This window comes from Mytilinidion resinicola (genome assembly GCF_010093595.1).
Source record: "Mytilinidion resinicola strain CBS 304.34 unplaced genomic scaffold BDZ99scaffold_3, whole genome shotgun sequence".
NCBI classification, from domain to species: Eukaryota; Fungi; Ascomycota; class Dothideomycetes; order Mytilinidiales; family Mytilinidiaceae; genus Mytilinidion; species Mytilinidion resinicola.
Window position 1 is genome coordinate 2088784 of NW_022985439.1, and position 21030 is coordinate 2109813.

The 21030-nt window shown below is 49.7% G+C and overlaps 7 protein-coding genes across 7 annotated transcripts; 3 read left to right on the forward strand and 4 right to left on the reverse strand.

Annotated features, from left to right (window-relative positions):
- Positions 1–383: 383 nt before the first annotated feature.
- BDZ99DRAFT_435492 (mitotic cohesin complex) lies at positions 384–4692 on the forward strand. The gene is made up of 5 exons (XM_033717485.1): positions 384–459; positions 508–601; positions 652–3622; positions 3677–4351; positions 4405–4692. Exons 1-5 carry the CDS (start codon positions 429–431, stop codon positions 4444–4446), a joined length of 3813 nt encoding a protein of 1270 aa, XP_033582221.1. The 5' UTR covers positions 384–428; the 3' UTR covers positions 4447–4692.
- A 451-nt stretch (positions 4693–5143) lies between these two features.
- On the forward strand, positions 5144–7889 carry BDZ99DRAFT_495067 (uncharacterized protein; the record flags this gene model as incomplete). Its single annotated transcript, XM_033723351.1, has 1 exon — positions 5144–7889. The coding sequence occupies one exon, from the start codon at positions 5144–5146 to the stop codon at positions 7484–7486; it is 2343 nt and encodes a 780-aa protein (XP_033582222.1). The 3' UTR covers positions 7487–7889.
- Positions 7890–10693: 2804 nt separating this feature from the next.
- Positions 10694–11269, reverse strand: BDZ99DRAFT_352933 (ankyrin; the record flags this gene model as incomplete). Its single annotated transcript, XM_033714546.1, has 2 exons — positions 10694–10763; positions 10983–11269. Coding segments are annotated over 2 exons (357 nt in total), but the record flags the coding sequence as incomplete, so codon positions are not given.
- A 108-nt stretch (positions 11270–11377) lies between these two features.
- BDZ99DRAFT_193167 (uncharacterized protein) lies at positions 11378–12272 on the reverse strand. Its single transcript, XM_033713169.1, has one exon. The coding sequence runs from the start codon at positions 12030–12032 to the stop codon at positions 11487–11489; it is 546 nt and encodes a 181-aa protein (XP_033582224.1). The 5' UTR covers positions 12033–12272; the 3' UTR covers positions 11378–11486.
- Positions 12273–12502: 230 nt separating this feature from the next.
- Positions 12503–12934, reverse strand: BDZ99DRAFT_338721 (kinase-like protein; the record flags this gene model as incomplete). Its single annotated transcript, XM_033714333.1, has 1 exon — positions 12503–12934. A coding segment is annotated over one exon (432 nt), but the record flags the coding sequence as incomplete, so codon positions are not given.
- Positions 12935–15121: 2187 nt separating this feature from the next.
- Positions 15122–16482, reverse strand: BDZ99DRAFT_193176 (uncharacterized protein). Its single transcript, XM_033713170.1, has 2 exons — positions 16188–16482; positions 15122–16124 (listed from the first exon to the last, which is right to left on the reverse strand). The coding sequence occupies exons 1-2, from the start codon at positions 16344–16346 to the stop codon at positions 15426–15428; spliced, it is 858 nt and encodes a 285-aa protein (XP_033582226.1). The 5' UTR covers positions 16347–16482; the 3' UTR covers positions 15122–15425.
- Positions 16483–17400: 918 nt separating this feature from the next.
- Positions 17401–21030, forward strand: BDZ99DRAFT_567136 (FabD/lysophospholipase-like protein; the record flags this gene model as incomplete). Its single annotated transcript, XM_033727657.1, has 5 exons — positions 17401–17552; positions 17608–18245; positions 18537–18805; positions 18990–19286; positions 19336–21030. Coding segments are annotated over exons 2-5 (2724 nt in total), but the record flags the coding sequence as incomplete, so codon positions are not given.

Sequence of the window (21030 nt, forward strand, 5' to 3'; positions counted from 1 at the left end):
CAGAGAAAGAGTTGATTGGAGTCTGGCGAGATAATCGTCATAGGTGGACATTGGCCTAATCCACTGTATTATCGAGATGTCCTCGAATTCCGGACGTGGAAATTTGACTTCGGTGTTGGAGCCTTTGAGATAGTCGCGACAGATCGGAGGTTCAGAAGGAACATCCACTCATACTGCTTGCCAGTAATAAATTACACTTGCCTTACGGTGAATCTATGAGAGGGGCAGGCGGGTATACATCACGTGACGCGAATAACGACGCGCTTTCTGGCCCTGGGACGCGACAAGCGGCCATCGTGAATAGCCACCAACACCTCACGAGCCGCCATGATCCTTCGGAACTGACAGCGCAAACCTCGCATCCAGACCACTCGCATCTCTACGACTGGACCAGATTCGCTCTTTGAAGACGCGACAGCACCCCCATCATGGGCAAACTCGTCCGTCTTGAAGTCAAGGGTATGTCGCACCCCACCCCGAGATGAAGCCCACGCTCACAGCCTCTAGACTTCAAATCCTATCGCGGCCATCATGTCCTGCTCTTTGGCGACTCGTACTTCACCTCCATCATCGGCCCCAATGGCTCTGGCAAATCCAACTCGTAAGCACCCCACCACACGGGCGCAGACTCAAGCTAACTGTCGCATGCAGTATGGATGCCATTTCCTTCGTCCTAGGCATCAAGTCAAGTCATTTACGCTCTGCACATCTCCGCGAACTTATCTATCGCCCTCATGTTCTCGGCGCCTCCAAGATCAACGCGGACGGCACTGCCACCGAAGCTACAAACGGGGATGGCGGCGAAGCAGGGTCGCAGACAACCAGTCAGCGCAATACCCCGCAGTCCGCATGGGTCATGGCTGTCTACGAGGATGAGGCCGGCGACGAGCAGAAGTGGAAGCGGACAATCACCGCCGCCGGTCAAAGCGAGTACCGAATCAACAATCGCATCGTTACTGCCAAGGAGTACAACCAGGCTCTCGAGGAGGAAGCTATCTTGATCAAAGCCCGCAACTTCCTTGTTTTCCAGGGTGACGTCGAAGCCGTTGCCTCGCAGTCCCCCAAGGATCTTACTCTTCTGATCGAGCAGATATCAGGCAGTCTGGAGTACAAGAACGAATACGAAAAGCTGAAGAGGGAGGCGGCGGAAGCACTCGAGACTCAAAATGACAAACTCGGCCAGCGTCGTCAGGTCAATGCCGATATCAGACATTTGAGACAGGCAAAGGAAGCCGCTGAGGAGTACGAGCGCAAAGCTGCCGAGCGCGACCAGGCCGTTATCGATCACTATCTATGGCGGCTATTTCACCACGAGCGCATCATTCGGGAGTCTGGCGAGGACATCCAAAAACATCAAGATGAGCTCAAAGAGCATAGGCGCGGCGTGGAGAAGTATCACCAAAAAGTCGAGGAAGCAAAGCGAGAGCAAGCTCAGGCTACACGCGAGGCATCGAAGACCGAGAGAGCTATCAGGGGCAAAGAGCAGGAAATCGAAACGGCCCAGAGGGATATATATCCGATCAACTGGAAGATAGAAAATACCTCCAAAAAGGTACAGGACACACAGACACAGGTGTCCAAGATCAAAGCCGATCGCGATAAGCAGGCGGGAACTATCGAACACTACAAGAAGGAGATCGGCAAAGTCAAGAAGGCCCAGGAGAAGTGGGAAGCTGATTGGAAGCAACAGAACCAGCGCGAGGGCCGAGAACCGACCGAAGCAGATCGCCAGGAGTACAACAGACTGAAAAGCGAGGTCACGAAGCGGACTTCTGCAGATAAGGCACAGGTGAATGATCTCACCCGACGACTCAACACTACCGAGGACACTGTCAAGAATCTGAAGAGCAAGCTTGAAGGTCCTCAGTCTCAAGCCACAAAGCTTGAGGAAGACATTGCAGAGTTGGTTGATCGTCAGGCAGCCATCAAGGCAGAAATGAAGCAGATACAAGCGGAGATGAAGGAGCAAAAGATTGCTAGCAACAAGCTCGAAACAAGCATAACCCAGATCAACAACAGAAGCGCCCATCACCGCGATTTGTTAAGATTGGCAATGGACGAATACGGGCGGGTCGATCACAGCCGCAGAGAGTCCCAGAAAGAAAAGAATCTCCGGGAGATGGTCGCCAAGTTGAAGCAAATGCATAGTGGCGACGTACATGGCAGAATCCAAGAGCTATGCAAGCCCAAGCAAACCAAGTACCAACGAGCTATCGGTGTTGTTTTCGGAAAACATGTGGATGCTATAGTAGTCAAGAACGTCAGCATTGCGAATGATTGTATCAACTACGTGAGGGACCAGCAACATCCTGCGATAACTTTCATCCCGCTGGACACCGTACAGGTCTCGTCGGCCAATACCAATCTAAAGGGCAAGTATAAGGGTGTGCGCTTAGCGATCGATACCATCGACTACGATACCCGATTTGACCGAGCAATGCAATGGGCGTGTGGTAACTCAATCATTTGCGATACACGTGATATCGCCAAAGATATGCAATATGTCCACAAAGTCGGCGGGAAGGCCGTAGACCTAGAGGGCACCGTTTTCAGGTCAGAGACTTTGGAGGGAGGACAAGTGGATGACAAGAATGCATCCAAGAAATGGGGCGAGGACGATAATAGCGTCGCGAATATCCAAGCCAAGATAAAGAAATTGGATGAAACACTCAAGCAACTCTCCAGCCAGTTGGACCAAGAGATGGCACAACAGTTGAAAGCGAGGAACGAGAGCGCACAGTTACTGAATCATTTCAGAGAACTAGAGGACGAATCGAAGGCTCTAGATCGAAACATTCAAGATAAGAAGAAGGCCCTCAAGTTCTTCACGAACCAGCTGAACGAAAACCAGCCCAAGTATGACCAGGAGAATCGAGCTCTGGAGGAGCTGAGGAGCAATCTAAAGACGTTTCAAGACGCGATCGCCGAAGTGGAGGATGAGCTATTCGGTCCCTGGTGTCAACGGCTGGGTTACGACAACATCAGGGATTATGAAGCTCGGCAAGGCTCCCTCAATCGACAGGCAGATCAGGAGAGATTGAGGTACCGAACTCAGCTCCAGACCCTCGAAAATTACCTCTCTGCCGATACTTTGAAGCTAGGTTCTTACAACTATCGAATCAACACCCAAGAAGCCCGTATTAAGAAGGAGCAAGACGAGATTGCAAGGTCCGAAGTTGAGAAGGAAAGCATTCAAGAGAAGCTTGACGAAGCAAAAGCCGAACTGGAGCTACTCCAAGAGTCTCTCGACACTCAAAAACAGAAGTCCGCAGAAAAGGCAGAAGTTGTGGAAGAACAGCGGAAACAACTCCGCAAGCGCAACAAGGCTGTCGAAGGGATCATGAAGGAGGTCAAGGAGTTGGAAGGTGTCGTAAAGACCGAATCCAGGGCTGTGCATGGTCTGTTGCGCGAATGCAGGATCAAAGAGATAGACTTGCCCTTGGAAGAAGGGTCTAAAGATCTCAATTCTCTACCTCTGGATGATCATATTCAGGAGGACGACCCTGATGCGATGGACGTAGACGACGAAGACCAGGACCCTGATGCAACAATGCAAGTGGCGGAGGTGCCGGACTACGGCATTGAGCTAGACTATAGCGAATTGGACGAGAAGTTGCAGGAGGTACGATTATTCCCTGTCTCGCATTTACAGCCCCTTTACTAACCACCTCTACAGAACGAGTCCCCCGAATGCGGCGAAGAGCTTAAGGAAAAAATCGAAACCATGACGTCCCAACTCGAGAAAATGAACGTCGACATGAAAGCCGCCGAGCGCCTCGAAGCCTCAACCTCCACCGGCAAAACCGCCGAAAAGGACTACGAGGCTGCCAAAAGCGCTGCCATCCGCGCCAAAACCCGCTTCGAGGAGGTCCAAGAACACCGCCTCGAGCTCTTCAACAAGGCCTTGACCCACATCCAGGAGCAGATCAAAATCACCTACAAGGAACTCACAACCGACCACCTTGCGCCGGACGGCGGCCGCGCCAACATCGACATGGCCGACTCCGACGAGCCCTACCTCGCCGGCCTGACTTACAACGCCATGCCCCCGCTCAAGCGCTACCGCGAGATGAACGAGCTGTCGGGAGGCGAGAAGACGATCGCGGCGCTGGCGCTGCTGTTTGCGATTCATAGCTTCCAGCCGAGCCCGTTCTTCGTGCTGGATGAGATTGATGCGGCGCTGGATAATGTGAATATTGCGCGTGTGGCGCGGTACGTGCAGAAGCATGCCGGGCCCGGGATGCAGTTTATTGTGATTAGCTTGAAAGCGGCGCTGTTTCAGGAGAGCGAGGGGCTGGTAGGCGTAATGCGGGATCAGTCAAAGATGACGAGCAGAGTTGTCAGCTTAGATGTGAGTATTCTTGATGAGCGTGTTGTGGGGAGAGATGCTGACTTTTGTTGTAGCTGCGGAAGTATCTTCCGAACGATGTCGCGATCCGAGGGTGAGATATTAGGGGTAGGTTAGTATGAGGATATGGTGAAGGGGTGGGGTATATAGGGATGGGCGTGGGAGCGAGCGATGGCGTTTGTGAGGACAGAGTACGGTTCTTCTCTTTCTTTTCAAGGTCTAGGGACGCGTGCTTCTTCACGACTTGGCCGCCCTGTTATGAGCTCCGTAATGCGGGTGGGATGCGGTCTACGATCTCCGTAATTCGTGTAAAATGCGTCACTTCTTCTCCAGTTAACTTCAGTGTGATCCCTTTGTAAAAAGTGTACCGGACCCTCGCGATGAACTAACTATGCTGAATCAAGGGACATGCCCTGTACTTCGACCCAGATTACCAGACAGGCTCTCGTCCATACTTTCCCTCGGAAATACCCTAGTTTTAGGGTCCAATTTGGCTTAGTATATCACATGTAGAAAGAGGGTGCAAATCAGGTTCAAGACGATGCAAAATTCCCGAACACTTCAAATCGGACCATAGCCCAGGGCCTCTATCGTAAAGGGGCGGGGCCTCCTTGTGCTCGAAGTGAGAATAAAGGTCCAGTTTCGGCAGATCACGTGTATAATTGGTTCGATTTAACCTCGATTTATGATTTCTTATTGGTTGAGATTGATAAAGTCGGAGCGGAACTACTCATCTCCGAAAGTCTTTATCCTAAACTTTTTAGGCTTCCCCTACTCATTCTTCACGCCTCCCTCATGTCCTTGAACCACGCCGTCGCATCCGGATTGCGATGCAACGGCTGCCGCTATGCAGTCATCCGATCTTTTGCCTCCATTTCGGGGGTCAATCTACCACTCCGAGACCACTCGACGTCGTGCATCTCAACAGCATCTCTAGGTCAACGCAGGACCTTTAGGGCCACTCCGACACATAATTTCCCACGCAAGACCCGAAAGTCAACATCCAACGACCCTTTTAACGAGGAAGATGGGTTGGTGGAAGGAGCAAATGGACCTGCGCCCGAGGGTCAAGAGCCCGTCCCAATCGCATGGCATCTGCACGAGGCACCGAGCACCCATCAAATGCCGCCAGCGGATCTCCGCGAGGATGTTATAGAGAAGAAAGAAGTTACAGAAGAGGAGGAGCTAGCTTCGCTTTTAGAAGCGCATTCGCAGCCAGCGCAGCCAGTGGATCCCAACGTACCTTGGTATCTCCAAGTTCAAAGGCCTCGCGACGCATTCGACGAATCCCAACCCCTAGCACACCGACAGCGCATTCCTGAGCTCCCCAAAAACCCTCCTCCTATGCTTGAAGAAATCTTGCAGCGAATCTCCGTAGACCTCGGTCTCGATGACCTAAATCTTCTCGACCTCCGCCACCTCGATCCACCACCAGCTCTGGGTTCCAAGCTTATCATGATCGTTGGAACCGCGCGTAGTGAGAAGCATCTTCACGTATCTGCCGACCGATTCAGTCGCTGGTTGAGGAGCACACACAAGTTGAAGCCCCATGCTGCGGGGTTATTAGGGAGGAACGAGCTGAAGCTTAAGCTCAGGAGGAAGGCGCGTCGTATGCGCCTCTTGGCCAATGTGGGAGGACAAGAGATGGATGATAAAAACATTGACGATGGGATACGAACTGGATGGGTTTGTGTCACGGTCGGAAGAGTGCAGGCTTCGGAGGCTGAAGAACCTGAGCTACCAAGAGAAGGGTTCATTGGATTTGGGCGGAGAACAGACGGTGTCAACATTGTTGTGCAGATGTTTACTGAAGAGAAGAGACAAGAGATCGATTTGGAGGGTCTATGGGAAAGAATACTGCGACGAGCGGACAGGGATCAAGGAAGTGAACTGGAGCAAGAAGTGGAACAGAACTCACAGGAATCGTCGCCGTCACAGATTGTGGACGCACTTTCGGAGACCGATTCCAGATCGTCATTACCCAGAGTGTCAAATTCACAATCAGCTCAACAAGTTCGGCGGTTGCACACCGTTGGCATCAGCCCCCACTCCACCGCCCATGGTTTCTCGATCTTCGGGATGACTTCGATTCAGCCACCGCACGCATTTGTAAGACGACCTCAATCCACAGATGCTAGTACCAAGGTTCTAATTGAACCTACCGAAACTCAACCAGATGACCTCAAGGGGTTACAGTATCTCCTCAAAGAATTAAAAGCTATGCCCGTTCAAACCGCATACGAGGCACTCGGAGCCGGGCTTAGCGACAAGACATCTACCACATTTCTGCGCGATTTCCATGAGCTCATACCGGACTTCGGACGTGAATTATACCATTTTGAGGCCTGGATGGATATGGTCGTATGCGCTGTCCAGATCGAAGTTCCAGGGTACAATATTGCGGATAGTGATTTGCTTCTAGACGAAATTGCTCTTTCTGGTCTCACACCTTCTGAACGCATTTACAAGACGATCCTTGAATTGCGACTTCAAGATATCAGCGTCCGAAGTTCACAGAATATACCGTCCATGCCTCAACTAGAGCGTTGTATACAAATCCTCCAAGAAATGGAGGCCCTAGATTACAAAACACTCACCCCTGAACTTATGCTCTCCTTCCATAAGCACCTCCTGGTTGAGCCTTCTCAAACGTCAGATGTTGACTCAGTTTCGGATGTACAAGACAAGACACCAACGTTAGCCACGCAACTACAAGCGCAAAGAACAGAGCTCCGCAACTTCATCGCGATCCACGATCTGGAACCTATGGACGCAGACATCTACCTCGATCTCCTCCGTAGATATGGCTCCATACGGGACTGGGTTGGCTTCCATGACATCTGGCATCTCCTGGCTCGGCTGCAGATTCCCCGGTCGGCGGAACACTACATCACCGCTCTGAATCTTATCACCGAGGCAGCGGATCGAGATATGGCGCAAGAGGCGTTGAGGACCATGACGCCGGATATGGTCACTGAGCGACCCCCAGTAGACTGTGTCGGCGATTTAGCGAGAGCGATGTACGCCTGTGTTCGGGTTGCGGAACCGCGGGTGGACGAGGAGGAGGTGGAACCTGGTATTGTAGATGCGGAGTGGAGACGGCTGAGGGATTGGTGTCGAAGAGGGCTAGCTGAGTAGCTGGAAGTCTACTATTACATATTGTCCGATGGGGTCAACATGGTGGAATGTATATTTTGGAGAAAGAGACTGTATCATATGTGTGTATCGCGGTTGTAAGATCAACTTCATGTATCATGCCATCTTCTCAAAAGCGTTTTGTACACAACCGCCCATCAAGCCGTTCCTGTCTTCGCGTTTTCTAGCCTCTCGTGTCTATCACTTCCTCTGAACTCCCTTCTCGAACCAATAATGCTCGCATCATCTCTCCCTCATCCACGCCCTCCAACATCTTCCACACGACCACGATAGCCTGTATACTTGAGTGATGTGCCGGTGGCAAACATAAGGAGGGTCGGAATCCGGACAGTGGAAAATTCGAGCCGGTGCGGGTTCGCAGCGGCAGCAGTAGGTTACTCTGTGGGTGTAGCACATGTTGGTTCTCAGTGTTGTGGGTTTGGGGTAGGTGGTGGGCGGTGGAGGCTTGCTGAGGATGAGTGTAAGCTGGGTATAGTCAGTGAGGTAGCGGCGGTCTAATAAACAACTGGGGGTTTGGGAATAGAAGGTTCGATGAGAAACGGGTAGCGATATTGTGCATGGAATGGTGAGTCGTTTGCAGTGGATTAGATGGTGGAGAATGAGCTTCATAACTCTCTGAGTCTCTAGTGACGTCTCAGTCGTTCTCGATTTTTGAAGAGAATAGGGACAGTAAGGTCGAACGACTTGTCGACATTTCCAGTATCTTCGATCATGTCGAACCTCCCGAAGCTATTTGTTTGCAGGTTTCCTTTGGTCCATTCCCCTTTTACATCTCTAGCTTAATACTTCCTGGATTTCATCATCCACTTTCTCGAAATACACGGCAGATATGTCCAGTCTCTGATCAGTCACGGTTTTATATCCGCTCCTACTTAGACGCTTGATAGCCAGTCCACTTCCCAAATTACCTCATACTTAAACCACAAGCCGATCACACAGAATTGAGTATCCATCATCGCAAACACATCAAGCCCACCTGCCGACCAATACGTCACCACCCCCATGACCACCCACCATACCACCGCATCCTCCTTCCCCCTCTTCCAAAACAAGAACTACAACAGAAATACCGAGGCCCATCCCACCACTAAGAAGCCCAGCAAACCCACGCTTCACCGAACACAGCCCCTGCCCCTTGCAGCCATGCCGCTCCAGCCACGCTAGGAACGGGCCGGCATGCGGCCGAGTTGGGAACCAGTGAATCGTCCTCGGGATCTCGTCGATCGCCGGCGCTTGACTGGCTGGCAGAACGCCACATACTTTAAATAGGGGCGGTTCTCCGCAATGATCGACGACACTAGCGACTGAAGCACGCTTCATTCCCAAACCGCGTCCGTGTCTCCATGCCATGGTGCCGGGCGCTACGGGCGGGGGTAGTTCTGTTTGTGGCGGGCAGTACAGGATTAGTGTCGTGTAACAGAGGGATTGGGAGGGTCGTAGCCTAGATTTGGTGGGTGAAGGGGGGGTGGGGACATGGATGCGATTTAAGCTTGCATTTTGGGTTTGCAGGGCTCGGGATGTCCATCGTGATGGAGTGCCGGGAGCTCCGTGATTCTCATCTGCGGGTTGGCATGGTGGGATTACACAAATACGTAGTGACGATGTTAGTAGGGGATACTCAATATGTAAATGGGATCTGAGCTCCTACCATTTTCTTCCAATACCTTAATTTCCTATTTGAATATCCTTTCATTCTTCTCTTTCGCTTCGAAAAGATGAAAGCTCTTGTTTCATACTATGCCATCGCACTGCTCTCTTTAACAGCTCATGATGCCCTCGCCTTCCCCTCCCCCCTTTCAGAGGCCATAATCTAAATGCGCAAGCACAATAAAGCCCGTGCCGCTATAGATGAGAGATTACTTCTAAGCCGCCCCCTAAATGTCCTTCCTTAAAGTGAAAGCGGTAGCTCGCAGGCTTACGCCTCCGTTTAGCTAAAATATAGTATGTCAGTAACACTGGCGCGCATAAGTTTGTCCCGCTATCCAGAAATAACCAGAGGGTTACTCATAGTTGAGAGCGGCGGAGAGATGGTATCAGAAATGAAATAAAAGACGAACTATAGGTTCTAGTTGTTTTAGTACGATTTAAAGCTTAAGCGGATGAGCATGGATACTCGGACTAAGGTATCGAGCTTACAAAGAACTTGAAAGAAAGTTATATACGGTGCAGTAGTGCTCCTATTAGAAGTGGTCCGGAGGCTTCGTATTTCTTCAGGAAAAGTTGAACATTGATTGGCCCGGAACTTCCTATCATATTCATCGAGCATTAGTTAGACATGGATCGCATTGGCGTAGCCGCGTCGCACGGTATAACGCATTTGTGTTTTCTTGGGGTCACCCCAGCCCACGAAACATCATCCAAATTCGACGCTGTTGCTTCAATCTAATGAGGAAACGACACAGCAAGAGCACCTATATACCCACCGCTAGGCAAAATAGACTATAGAAAGCGTCTGAGCTCCTTTGCCGCTTGACGAACTACTAGATTGACGTTTCGAGAGCTAGACGAGTAATGAAACGAATGCACGATCTTTCTATTATTGTTACGGCTAGTGTTGTGGAAGCATTCGATATTAGACTCCAACGATTCGGATAGGAGAGGGTTCAGAAGACTTGAACCCATGGCAACGCCGGCTAAAGAAACCTCTAGCTGCGAATAGATCGAGTCTGTACTGATTCTAGATCATCATTGCCGCGAACAAATTGAGCTCGTGATGATGCCAAGTGATTCTCGCCTGTTGCACCAAGTGAACGTTCACTCGAGATGGAAAGCGCTTTGTGTCCAGCGGCCTCCCATTCCTTAATTGCTTGGTCCGACACATCCACAAGTTCCTTATTACAGGATTTTCTTGCTAGCTTGAGTGGCGTCGTTCTTCGTACCAGAGTAGATCCGACCAGCCCACCAACTCCTTTTCGCGTAGGGTTGGCATCTTGAGCAATTAGGAACTTGACCACCTCAATCTGCCCCCCCCCCCCCAAACGCAGCTTCGAGAATGGGTCGCCAGCTCCCGAGGCCTTGGACCCCATCAGCACCCATTCCGTGTGAGATCAAACACTGCAGCACCTGGAGATGGCCTTTATAACAAGCATCCAGACATGAACTGAACGGATAGGGCATCAATTGGTCCGAATCATATCCTTCCTCTTGTCTCTGACGAAACTTTGATTTCGTCCCGAAGTCACAGCCGTGCTTAATGAGCATATCGAGTATGGAATGGTGGCCTGCGTAAGCCGCCGCTTGGAGAGGGGTGTAACCACACCTTGTCTTGACGTCGGGCTTCGCGCCTTTCTCAAGAAGCAATTCAACGATATCGGGAAGACCATAAAACGCAGCAGAGTGAAGAATCGTGAAGGAAAGCAGTGGAAATTGGTGGATGTGGTGCGTGGACTCTATGTTTTCGTTATAAAAACCCTTTTCTAGCAAGAAGCGGGCAACATTTGGTTTTCTCTCCTTAATAGAGATCTCCAGTATATCAAACGATGGGTCTTCGAACAGGTCGAAGCCTCGTGTCAGAAGGAACTTCATGACGTGGACATGTCCATGCTTGGCCGCTTGTACCAGTGGATAGAGATTTTTATATTTTCCATTCTTCGCTACTGACGCGCCTCGGTCAAGTAGTATCGTTACAGCCTCCAGGTGCCCCCATCTCGCTGCATGGGAAAGTGGACTGGGCTGTCTTCTCTCATCAAAGTCTCCAGGAAGACAGCCGAGGTCGAGTAGAATCTGTAGTATTTCAACGTTGCCAGTCGCGGATGCTATTATCATGGCGTCAAAACCCCTGCTTTTCCGTTCTTAGATTTTGGCACCAAAAGCAATGAGTAGTCTGATGATTCGTTTGACGCTGGTGCGGCGCTCCGGAAACCCCTCATATTCCAGAGTAGCGGAGTCATTCCCGCTTCTTCCGGCGTTGAGTCTATGAACATGGGACTATTGACATCCATACCATCCAGAAGAAAGAGGTGTGTTATCTGAGGTAGGTCTTCTACGGTCGCAAACTTGAAAAGTTGAAAATACGAGACTTCGGTAGATTGTAGATAATCCATAAATACACCATCTGATTGGACCCAATTAAGGAAGTAGAGGGTTGTCGCCAGCTCGACGCTAGCAGATTTGGGAGTCGGCCTGTCAGGTCGAGAAACGGCCATGGAGCGAAGGTAAGACGAGATGGTAACTCTTTGCGGCCTGTGATTGTCCGTCGCGGTGTGCCTATGTGAGTTTGAAGATCTGGGTGAGCTAATGCTGACTGGTCTGCGGAGGAATCTTCGTCGGGAAGGACGAGAAGGTCCACGCGTCCCTCAACTGCAGCGGCTTCTTCTTCATTTTCTTCTGCTTCTGCAAATAGTTCGGCTGCATATTTGGCGTCAGCTGCCACCTGCAGCTCGTGATTTTGAAAAGATTCGACATTGCTGGGTTCATTGGCGTCTGAGCTAGACAGTTGCAGGTTCTCCAAATCAAGTGTGACATCAAATCCTGAGGTTTCTTCGGTACTCACACGAGGAATTGGATTGTTGTCGAGAAGAGAGTGCATCTTAAGAAAGTCAGGTCTATGGAAGTATCAGTTCCTAGCGGCACTGTGGCGGGCCATGTCTTGTCGTCGTGAGGTCTTTGAGAACTTTGAGTTCCTAGCGGCGGCGTCGCAGACGATGTTTTGCCATGGTGAAATTCTTCGGCCCACACATCATCGTCTGATGCCGCGTCTGAGGATGATTCCACATCGTGAGTGCAGCATTCGCCGTAGAAAGGGTTGACTGCCCTGTCCTTGCTTTTAATCGTGGTGATAGACACACATAAAGTCTGGGCCGTGATTCGTGATGAGCGTTCAATGGCCATCATTTGGCGTATCCACTGTGCTGCCTCAGTTTCGGACTCAATCCCGGGAATGGTGATTAGCCTTTCAAGCCACTCCATTGCCGCATCAAAATTTTCATAGAACCTCGCCCGTTCGGATCGGTGCCGGAATATCTCGCGTAGCTCCTGCACGGTGCGTCCTTTGATTACAGTCAACATCTCTAGGAAGACACCCCCCAAGGGCCAGATATCTGCGGACGAGTTCCGTTCTTCGTAGTGTGCAACCTCTGGCGCGCAGTAGATCCATGACTTGGCGAAATCCTCCCTGGTAGTGCTTCGAGATAGGTTCTCCCAGTCCAGCGAAATTCCGAAATCGGCAAGGTATGCCGTGGAGCCCTTAATAAGTATGTTCTCTGGTTTGATATCTCGATGACGTATTTTGCTCTGGTAAAGATATCGCAAAGCGTGTGCCAAGCAACCAAAGAAACTTCGAAGCAACTTTTGGTTTGGCTCATTGTCGACAACAGCGTTGTAGAATGCCCTTAGGTTATACTCAGCGACCGGGGATAGAAGAAGGCCAAAGTACTTAGGGTCTGTATAACTTGCGACTAATTCCACACAATGGTGATGATTAATGCGCTTTCAAACTTGGAGCTCGTTCATAAAGCTTTGGAACTCCTTTTTGGTACTGCCTTTGGTTCTTTTGAATCGTTTCCGTGCGTAAGTACGGCCGGTCAGGGAACTGTAAACTTTATCAACGCACGCATATCCGCCTTCCCCGAGCTTATCGCCAACCTCAAATGGAAATGCTTCGCCTTGTCGGAAATGGGTGTGCCGTTTGAGGTCTCCTTTTCCAAGGTCAATTGCTTTAGTGCTGGATTAGCGTCAGACTTGAAGTTTCATGGATGTAGAGTCATGAGGAATCGAGAATTGAAACCAAATCACAATTTCCTTGCATCCACGTTCTTGCACCTACTCTTGGCATTTTTGAGATAAGAAACGAAGCTTACAGAACCATGGCTTGAGACTCGATGAATCTTTCCCGATGAAAAGCAGACATCGATTTTGGTAGTTGTGATATATGAAACGGAAGCTAAAGATCGTTCATTCCCAGGTCCAAAAATCTTTCTATAGCGGGAAGCTGTCCAATAAGCCTCAACACCGTGTAGATGCGCGGTATCTTGCTCCACGGTTCCCAATCTGTATTCTTCAAGAGTCGCCAAATGTCTGCGAACTCTTGATCCGTGTAGCTTGTCCTTGGCACCTCCTCAACAGCGAAATAGTCCCCTAGGCATCGATTTCGCTCCAAAAGCGCAGCAGGTCAATTTGCTGTGGTCGTAGACCATGGAGGAAATGGCGGATGGGGAGCAATGGCTTGGTAGGGCGATTGAGGAGTAAGATTGCGGAAAGGATTGTTGTCTCGCAGTGATATGACTGGAGTATCTAGATCCGCGTAAAGCTGCTGTGTCGGCATGGTTGAGGAATCGTATCGGCCGTCCATTGATGCGGGTACCTGCGTATTCTCTGCATCTTGAGTCCGCTGGTGTTCGGGCGTGAAAGGGTCGAACTGTTGAGGAACACCGCCGCTGTAAGAAGTAGCCATGGTGTGAACAAAAGTGTAGGAGAGGGTATCTCTCCAACGAAGAGAAACAAGACCATGAATGAGGCCGAACTAACGACGTGCGAGCAAGAACTCACGGTGTCCGTGCGAGGATATGGGCCATCTTCTGCTCAAGTGGGTTGAAGGTGCAAAGCTGAAAAAGCTAATGCAAAGGTTGCAGGCCAAGGGATGCCGCTAGCCATTAGAGAATGAGTTTGCTGCACCTCTTGCATTCATAAATGCGTTTCCCCTACCCAAGATCGCCGCGGACGATAACAAAACAGCTCAGTCATTCTAGAGCCGAATATCCATCCTTCGAACGCCACATCGTCGGAGGTTTTCGGGCGTCTGATCATAGGAACTGAAATATAGTGATGATATTTGCAATTATGGAACTGGCAATACTCTCATACTGATCAATAAGGTCATGCACATAGATCTACTATGTAGAATGAGGTTAACTTAAATGCGTCCTCGGGAAAGCGTGAAACGCGGCACGGGAGCTCTAGGAAGAGACTGCTATTGGCTGGACAGAGCTGATAAGACCTTTGTCACACAGCGTTTGCCATCATCGAAATCGTTGCACTTGCCACGGCGTGCACGTACGTGTAGATGCACGAGTCTCTCACCAAAAACCCACTTTAACCCGTGCCTGTACCTGACCGTCGCGAAACGCGAAAAGAAGGTAGCAGAAATGTTGACTAGAGGTGATTAGACGTTCTTCAAAGCACAAATGAGGTTGCAGAGAGATTGGAGGCTACGAGATGAGTAATGTTACGCTTCTCTGTGAGTCCTGGATTCAGGTGAAGGAACTCACTTTTCTTTGACATTCTGGAAGCTTGTCGGCATCTCTTCTGATCGATGAGGCTCAAAGTCGTTTGCTTATTTGAAACCAGATTCAGGGCGAACCAAGTTTCGTGTTGCATCGCGTTCCGAAGGATCGATCCGTTTTTCGACGAATTCTCGCTATGGCGACATTCAGTAGGTATATTTCAAGAAAGTCCTGTCATGCCTCTGGCGCAAATATCAAGGCGCACACCCTCATCACTGCGCAACTCACGGAAGCGACGCAGACACAGCAGTGCTTCTCACGGCGACTCTGAGCCCAATCGCCAAGTTACAAGGGCCCGCAGCGAATCAAGCTAAAGCCCGAAAGCCATGAACCCAATTGATGTGACAACGATGAAACAGCAACCACTAACTACGCCGGATTCAAATTAGAGGCAGCGACGAGCAGACCGATATATGAGTGTTGCGCCCGGATGAGTGGTGACTGGAAATGAGATCTCATACGAATGGCTGGTCATTTCAGATGACCGTGTGCTCATTACGCGGGTGCCGATGGTGATTGATGCAATGATGATACCAAATTTGGGAGTTGTCCTATACGGATTCGATATGCCGAGTGTAATCTTGAAGCGCTCATGAAGATCAGAAAAAAAAAGAAAACAGTCATGTGATGTTGAAATTGCGGTATTGGAAAGTCTTAGACGGCTGTATATATCATGTTGAACACACCTCAACGTAGCATGCTCATAGCTTTGCTCTGGCTGGCGCGAAGTTCGCACCTCCCAATGCCTCAACGAGGCTGTCTACCTTCTCCAGTATCCAGACACAGCCCTCATCACTCGCGAGCCATCTGACCCCTTCCTCGCCTCCGTCTTCAACAGCTGCAGCGTCATCCCGCCAGCTTCCATCTTCGACCGCCTTCCGCAGCCCAAAGACGTGTGACAGAACCTGCGGTCCAACACCCTGCTGCGCCCGCAGACAAGCAACAGCTATGATGGAAGTATTGACTCGCCCAACAGCCGTAGCCGGCGTTTGGGATTTGGAAGGCGGATCAGCGAGGAGTGCCCCGTACTCCGAATTCAGGATATGGACCGGCAAATCCGGATGTGACGTCGCCAACTTATCATACAGCTTGTTCTCAAACGGACGGTATATGCTATCCCAGAGCTTCTTTCCTCTCTCTGCTACTCCCGACAGCAGCTCAGGCTTCAATACCCGCGATGGTCGGGTGTTGAGTTGCGATGCGACGGAAGAGGGGAGAGAGGCGTGGAATGCGTTGAGCATGTTGATGACTCTCGGGAGGCCGTTGAAGCCGACGCATTTCAGGCCAGCTTCACGGATATATTCGGCGGTTTCGACGGCGGACGAAGGCGAGGAGGCTGTCGCGACGGTGTAGAGGGCATTGAGGGAGCCGGGAGAGTTCAGCGTCATGGTCGTAGCGGTCTGTCGTAATGTCAGTCAATTGAACAAGACCTTGCACATTCGTATTAAAAGGGGAGTCTTTACGGCCAGCGCAAGCCATGACGGGCGCCCAACATGTCGTTCCCTGGCTTCCCGCTCGATCTGCTTGAAGATGGAGTTGATCTGCGGAGGTGCCGGAATGGGACCTGGACGCGCATGGGCGGCGTTGATGAGGGATTTGAGGGTGGGAGATAGTTTGGACATGGCGATTCAGATCTCAAGACGTCTTCGTCGCGCCATTGGTATCCTTGCGCGATAGTTGCGTTAAAAAGAAGCTGGATAGAGTTGATGATGCAGCTGATGAAGTACTTGGTAGAAGAGACCTCGGGAAAGACGCGGGGTGAACTTCTTCCTAGCTTTCGCCGACGACACCCCGTCACCACGCTCCACAGGTCCAGCGCCAAGATACGCATTTACTAAATCATGCGTATAAGGGCAAAGAGTCAATGGGCGGGATGAACCTTAATTAAGCATGAATGAGCAATGAGCAATGAGCGTCCAGCGTCCAAGTTTGTTTCTCTTCGTCTTTTGAACAATTAACTTACTCTTCGCAAATGAGTAATCGCCGTTTCCCTCCCAACTGCCTCCTGGGCATTTGTTCTATAATCGAATGCGGACATCGCGCTATGCGCTTCACTTAGTCTAACGTTTCGCCGTGCAAGAACGAACTTCACGTATTAACGAGCCTTTTTCTCATATCTATATTCACTTCAATTGCTCTATCCATCTTCAATTATAACTTGACTGTACTTGCCTCTAAATTTTAGATATCACTTCTCATGTTCAATCGTTCTTCGTTGCTCGTATCCGGAATTTCTCCGTGTTCAAGTTCCTTTACAGTCAATGCAAAAATTAAAACAGTATCCCTCGACCTCAGCCATTATTCTATGTCAAATCACACTAGAATGGCAGAGGATTCGAAAAGAGCAAAAAAGAAAATGTCCGGCGCCGCGGATCGAACACGGGTGTCGCCTCATACACTTTTTACACTTCAGAAATTCTCAGCACACGGTCTTCCCACAGCTCTTGGCTTTTAGTTTATACTATACCTGGACTAGCTCCAAGTATACGTGGCCTCAGCGCGTTGACGGCCCTCCCGATTCCCGCTTTACAAAGGTGGGATCTGAGTGGATCGGCACGTCTTTCTGTTAGGTGAGGGCAGCTGCAAGCTGTTTCCAATCAGACCTAGATGCTAGACGAACACTCTGCCCTACCAATGGAAGCTGTCATGTACGAACAAGATTGCAGAATGCAATTCGCCGCTTGGGTTCGTGGTAGGCGCCTCAGCCTTCAATGCCAGTTGGCTGTGCTGGTCACGGCAGGCAAGGCGTTCTTCAGCTGGAAACCTGCTCTTTCAGACCCATCCTCAACCTCCCCGCGTGCCGCTTCGCTGTTCTTCACTTCATACAAGTAAGTATTGCAAGCATCATTCTATAAACTATCGGTCGCTAACAATGCGTACAAGCTCTTCCAACTCCACAGTCTTTGGCTACACCATCCTTCTCCCCTCGCTCAGGCTAAGAGCGACCGCCTAGACCTTATTTGCACTCCCCATTCCTCAAACTCTGCTTTACAACCAACCCGCCCGAATCCAAGTGGGCCATAAGCGCTTGTGCAGCTAGCTGAGCTCTACCTCTCGATGGCGTCTGACCAGCGGCCCCTTCGCCTTCTCTCGTTTGATGGTGGAGGCGTTCGCGGTCTCTCCAGCCTGCTTATTCTGCAGCGTATCATGCACGTACTGGAAAAAAAGGCTGGATTGGAAGGGGAACAGCCGCCTCGGCCATGCGAATACTTCGACATTATTGCTGGAACATCCACCGGCGGGCTGATCGCTATTATGCTTGGTACTCTTCGCATGAGCATTGATGATGCCATAAAGTCCTATATGGACTTTGCGCCAAAAATATTTCCTAAAGAAGGCTTTGCCTCAGGGAATTTCGCGAGCAAATTTATCAAAGCAGTGAGTGGAAAGGCACGATTTGATGCGACTGCCTTGGAAGTGGAGGTCAAGAAATTGGTCCGAAGTCACTTGGCGCCTTTGGGGCTAGACGAGAATGCAGTGTTCGATAAGATTAGCTGGTCTGAAGAAAGCTCTTGCAATGTGTAAGCTACTGCTTTGTTACTTATATGCCGTGTGATCTTCTTCCTTCTTGTCTCTCCCTCCCCTTCTTATTCTATTCTCTTTTACCTTACTTTCCCTTTCCCTTATCCTTATCCTCCCTAATATTTTCCTGGCTTTCCCCTACCCTTGCCTTTCTCTTCCCTTTATATCTCTTAGTACGAACTCTACTTCTATTAGTAAATCTCTACTCCTTGCTCCTTATAGCTATCCTGCGATATGGACATATTTTTATATTGTCCTATTCAACGAACAGTTTTCTAATCTGGTTGTAGTATTGTTTGCGCCGGCGTTCCCGACGCTGGTAGGGCAGTTCGGCTCCGAAGCTATTCCAGTCGATTGGAGTCAAGTAAAGGGTGTACAGTGTGGGAGGCGGCTCGAGCCACATCAGCTGCACCCTTATACTTTGATCCTATCTCGTTCGGTGTTCCTCCGATGAAGTATATCGACGGTGCCCTACGCTACAATAATCCGGTCCGAGTCCTCTACGATGAGGCAAAGAGTGAATGGCCTGACCGGCCTATCGCCTGTATCATCAGTATAGGTACTACTCTCTCCTAAATATTTGAAAAGCGATGCCTACCCTTGAGTTGCTCTCAGCTGTAATGAACCCGTCATTCAGTGCTAAAGATTGCTATAACTTAGCTGCTAGAGTCACTGCATTCACTTGCCCACCCCTTTACGTAAAGCAGCACTGGCAGTATTAAAATCGAGACTGATTATTATAGGTACTGGGAAATCCCCTCCATCTTCTGGAGGACCACGATTAGACCAACTCCTGAAAAGTATGAAGGACATTGTCACGGATACGGAGCAAACTGCCGTAGATTTCAGCAATGACATTCATCATGAACCTGTCGAAACCAGGCCACACTACTTCAGATTTAATGTGGAACAAGGTCTGGAAGCTGTTGGACTGGAGGAATGGAAACATTTTGACAAGCTAACGGCGTTGACGACTGTGTATCTTGATGGGAAAAGACAAGAAATAGATAAATGCGCTCAGGAACTGCTCTTTGTGGTTGGTATGTAGCTTAATGTTATTTGCATGATCTGCTATCTAATCCTTAACAGGTAACCTGAGTAGGTTAAAGAAACCGAAAGAACTAGAATGGACTCCAGAGCAATCTGATTGTGTGCAACTGCTCCGCACCTCGGATTACGAACGCCACAAAGACAGGAACCCTGATCGAGTTAAAGGGACTTGTCAGTGGTTCCTAGAGCACTCCCACTTCCAAAATTGGTATCAGAATAATACATCAAGCCTACTTTGGGTATCGGCGGATCCCGGTTGCGGCAAATCAGTTCTATCGAAATCTCTCGTGGAAAATGAGCTGAAAAGTACCGACTCACGTACTATTTGCTACTTCTTCTTCAAAGATGACGACGACAAACAAAAAAGCGTAACCCACGCACTTTGCGCTCTACTACATCAGTTATTCTCGCAGAGAAAGCCTCTCATCAAGTACGCCATCCCGAATTACCAAAGTGAAGGAAAACGACTGCCTCAATCATTTCAAAACTTATGGACGATTCTTATAAAGGCCGCGACCGATCCTCAAACCGGCGAAGTTGTTTGCATTTTGGATGCTCTTGATGAATGCGAGGAATCTGGTCGAAACGAACTGATCAAAGTTTTGAATCGTTTCGAGGATGATATCTCTTATTCCCGGGGAAAACAATCCAAATTGAGATTCTTGGTCACCAGCCGTCCTTACCACGATATCGAACGGAAGTTTGCGCTCTTAACGAATAATATACCTACCATCCGATTGCGTGGTGAAATGGAATCGAAGACGATTAGCCGTGAGATTGACCTTGTTATCCAATGGAAAGTTCCGATACTCGGAGTCGAATTAGAGCTCAACGACTCCGAACAGTCAACTCTCGAAAGCGAGCTCTTAAGCATGACTCACCGGACTTACCTCTGGTTAAAGCTTATTCTCGATGTAATCTACAACGAAATAGGCCTTACCAAGAAGAAGCTGAAGCAGATTACTGGCAGCCTTCCTGACACAGTAGATAAGGCTTACGAGGCGATTCTATCGAAAGTTCGGGAGAAGAAGCGCGCACGGAAACTTCTTAGTATTGTTGTCGCAGCCGCCAGACCACTCACGTTGAAGGAGATGAACATTGCTCTTGCTATCGAAGATGACCATACGTCCTACAAAGACCTCGAGCTGGACCTCGACGACGAGACACGATTCAAAGACACCGTTCGACACCTCTGTGGACTTTTTGTTAGCGTTATAGATCAAAAGGTCTATTTAATTCACCAGACAGCAAAAGAGTTTCTCCTTGCGCAAAGCGAAATATGTAGCGGAGTATGGAAACACTCTATCAAGCCGGCCGAGTCAGAGCTTATCGTCGCACGAACGTGTATTACCTATCTCCTTTTTACTGAATTCGGCAGTAATTTCGATACAAGAGGAAAATCACAGACTGAAAAAGATCTCAAAGTCAAAGCAATTATAGAAAATCATCATTTTCTGAGCTATGCCGCGAGTCAATGGGCTACCCACTTCCGAAAGGCGCAAGTAAGAGTAGAGGACGGAATACTTCAATCATGTCTTGATATCTGCGATACTCAAAGCCAGCGATACCAAATTTGGTTCTTTATATACTGGACTTTGGTCCATAGCTACGAGCTAACTCCTGAATTCACAAGTAGTATAATGGTAGGGTCATATTTCGGGCACGAGGCTGTGGTGAAGCTGCTGCTGGCAACGGGCAAGGTCGAGGTCGACTCCAAGGACTCTGAATACGGTC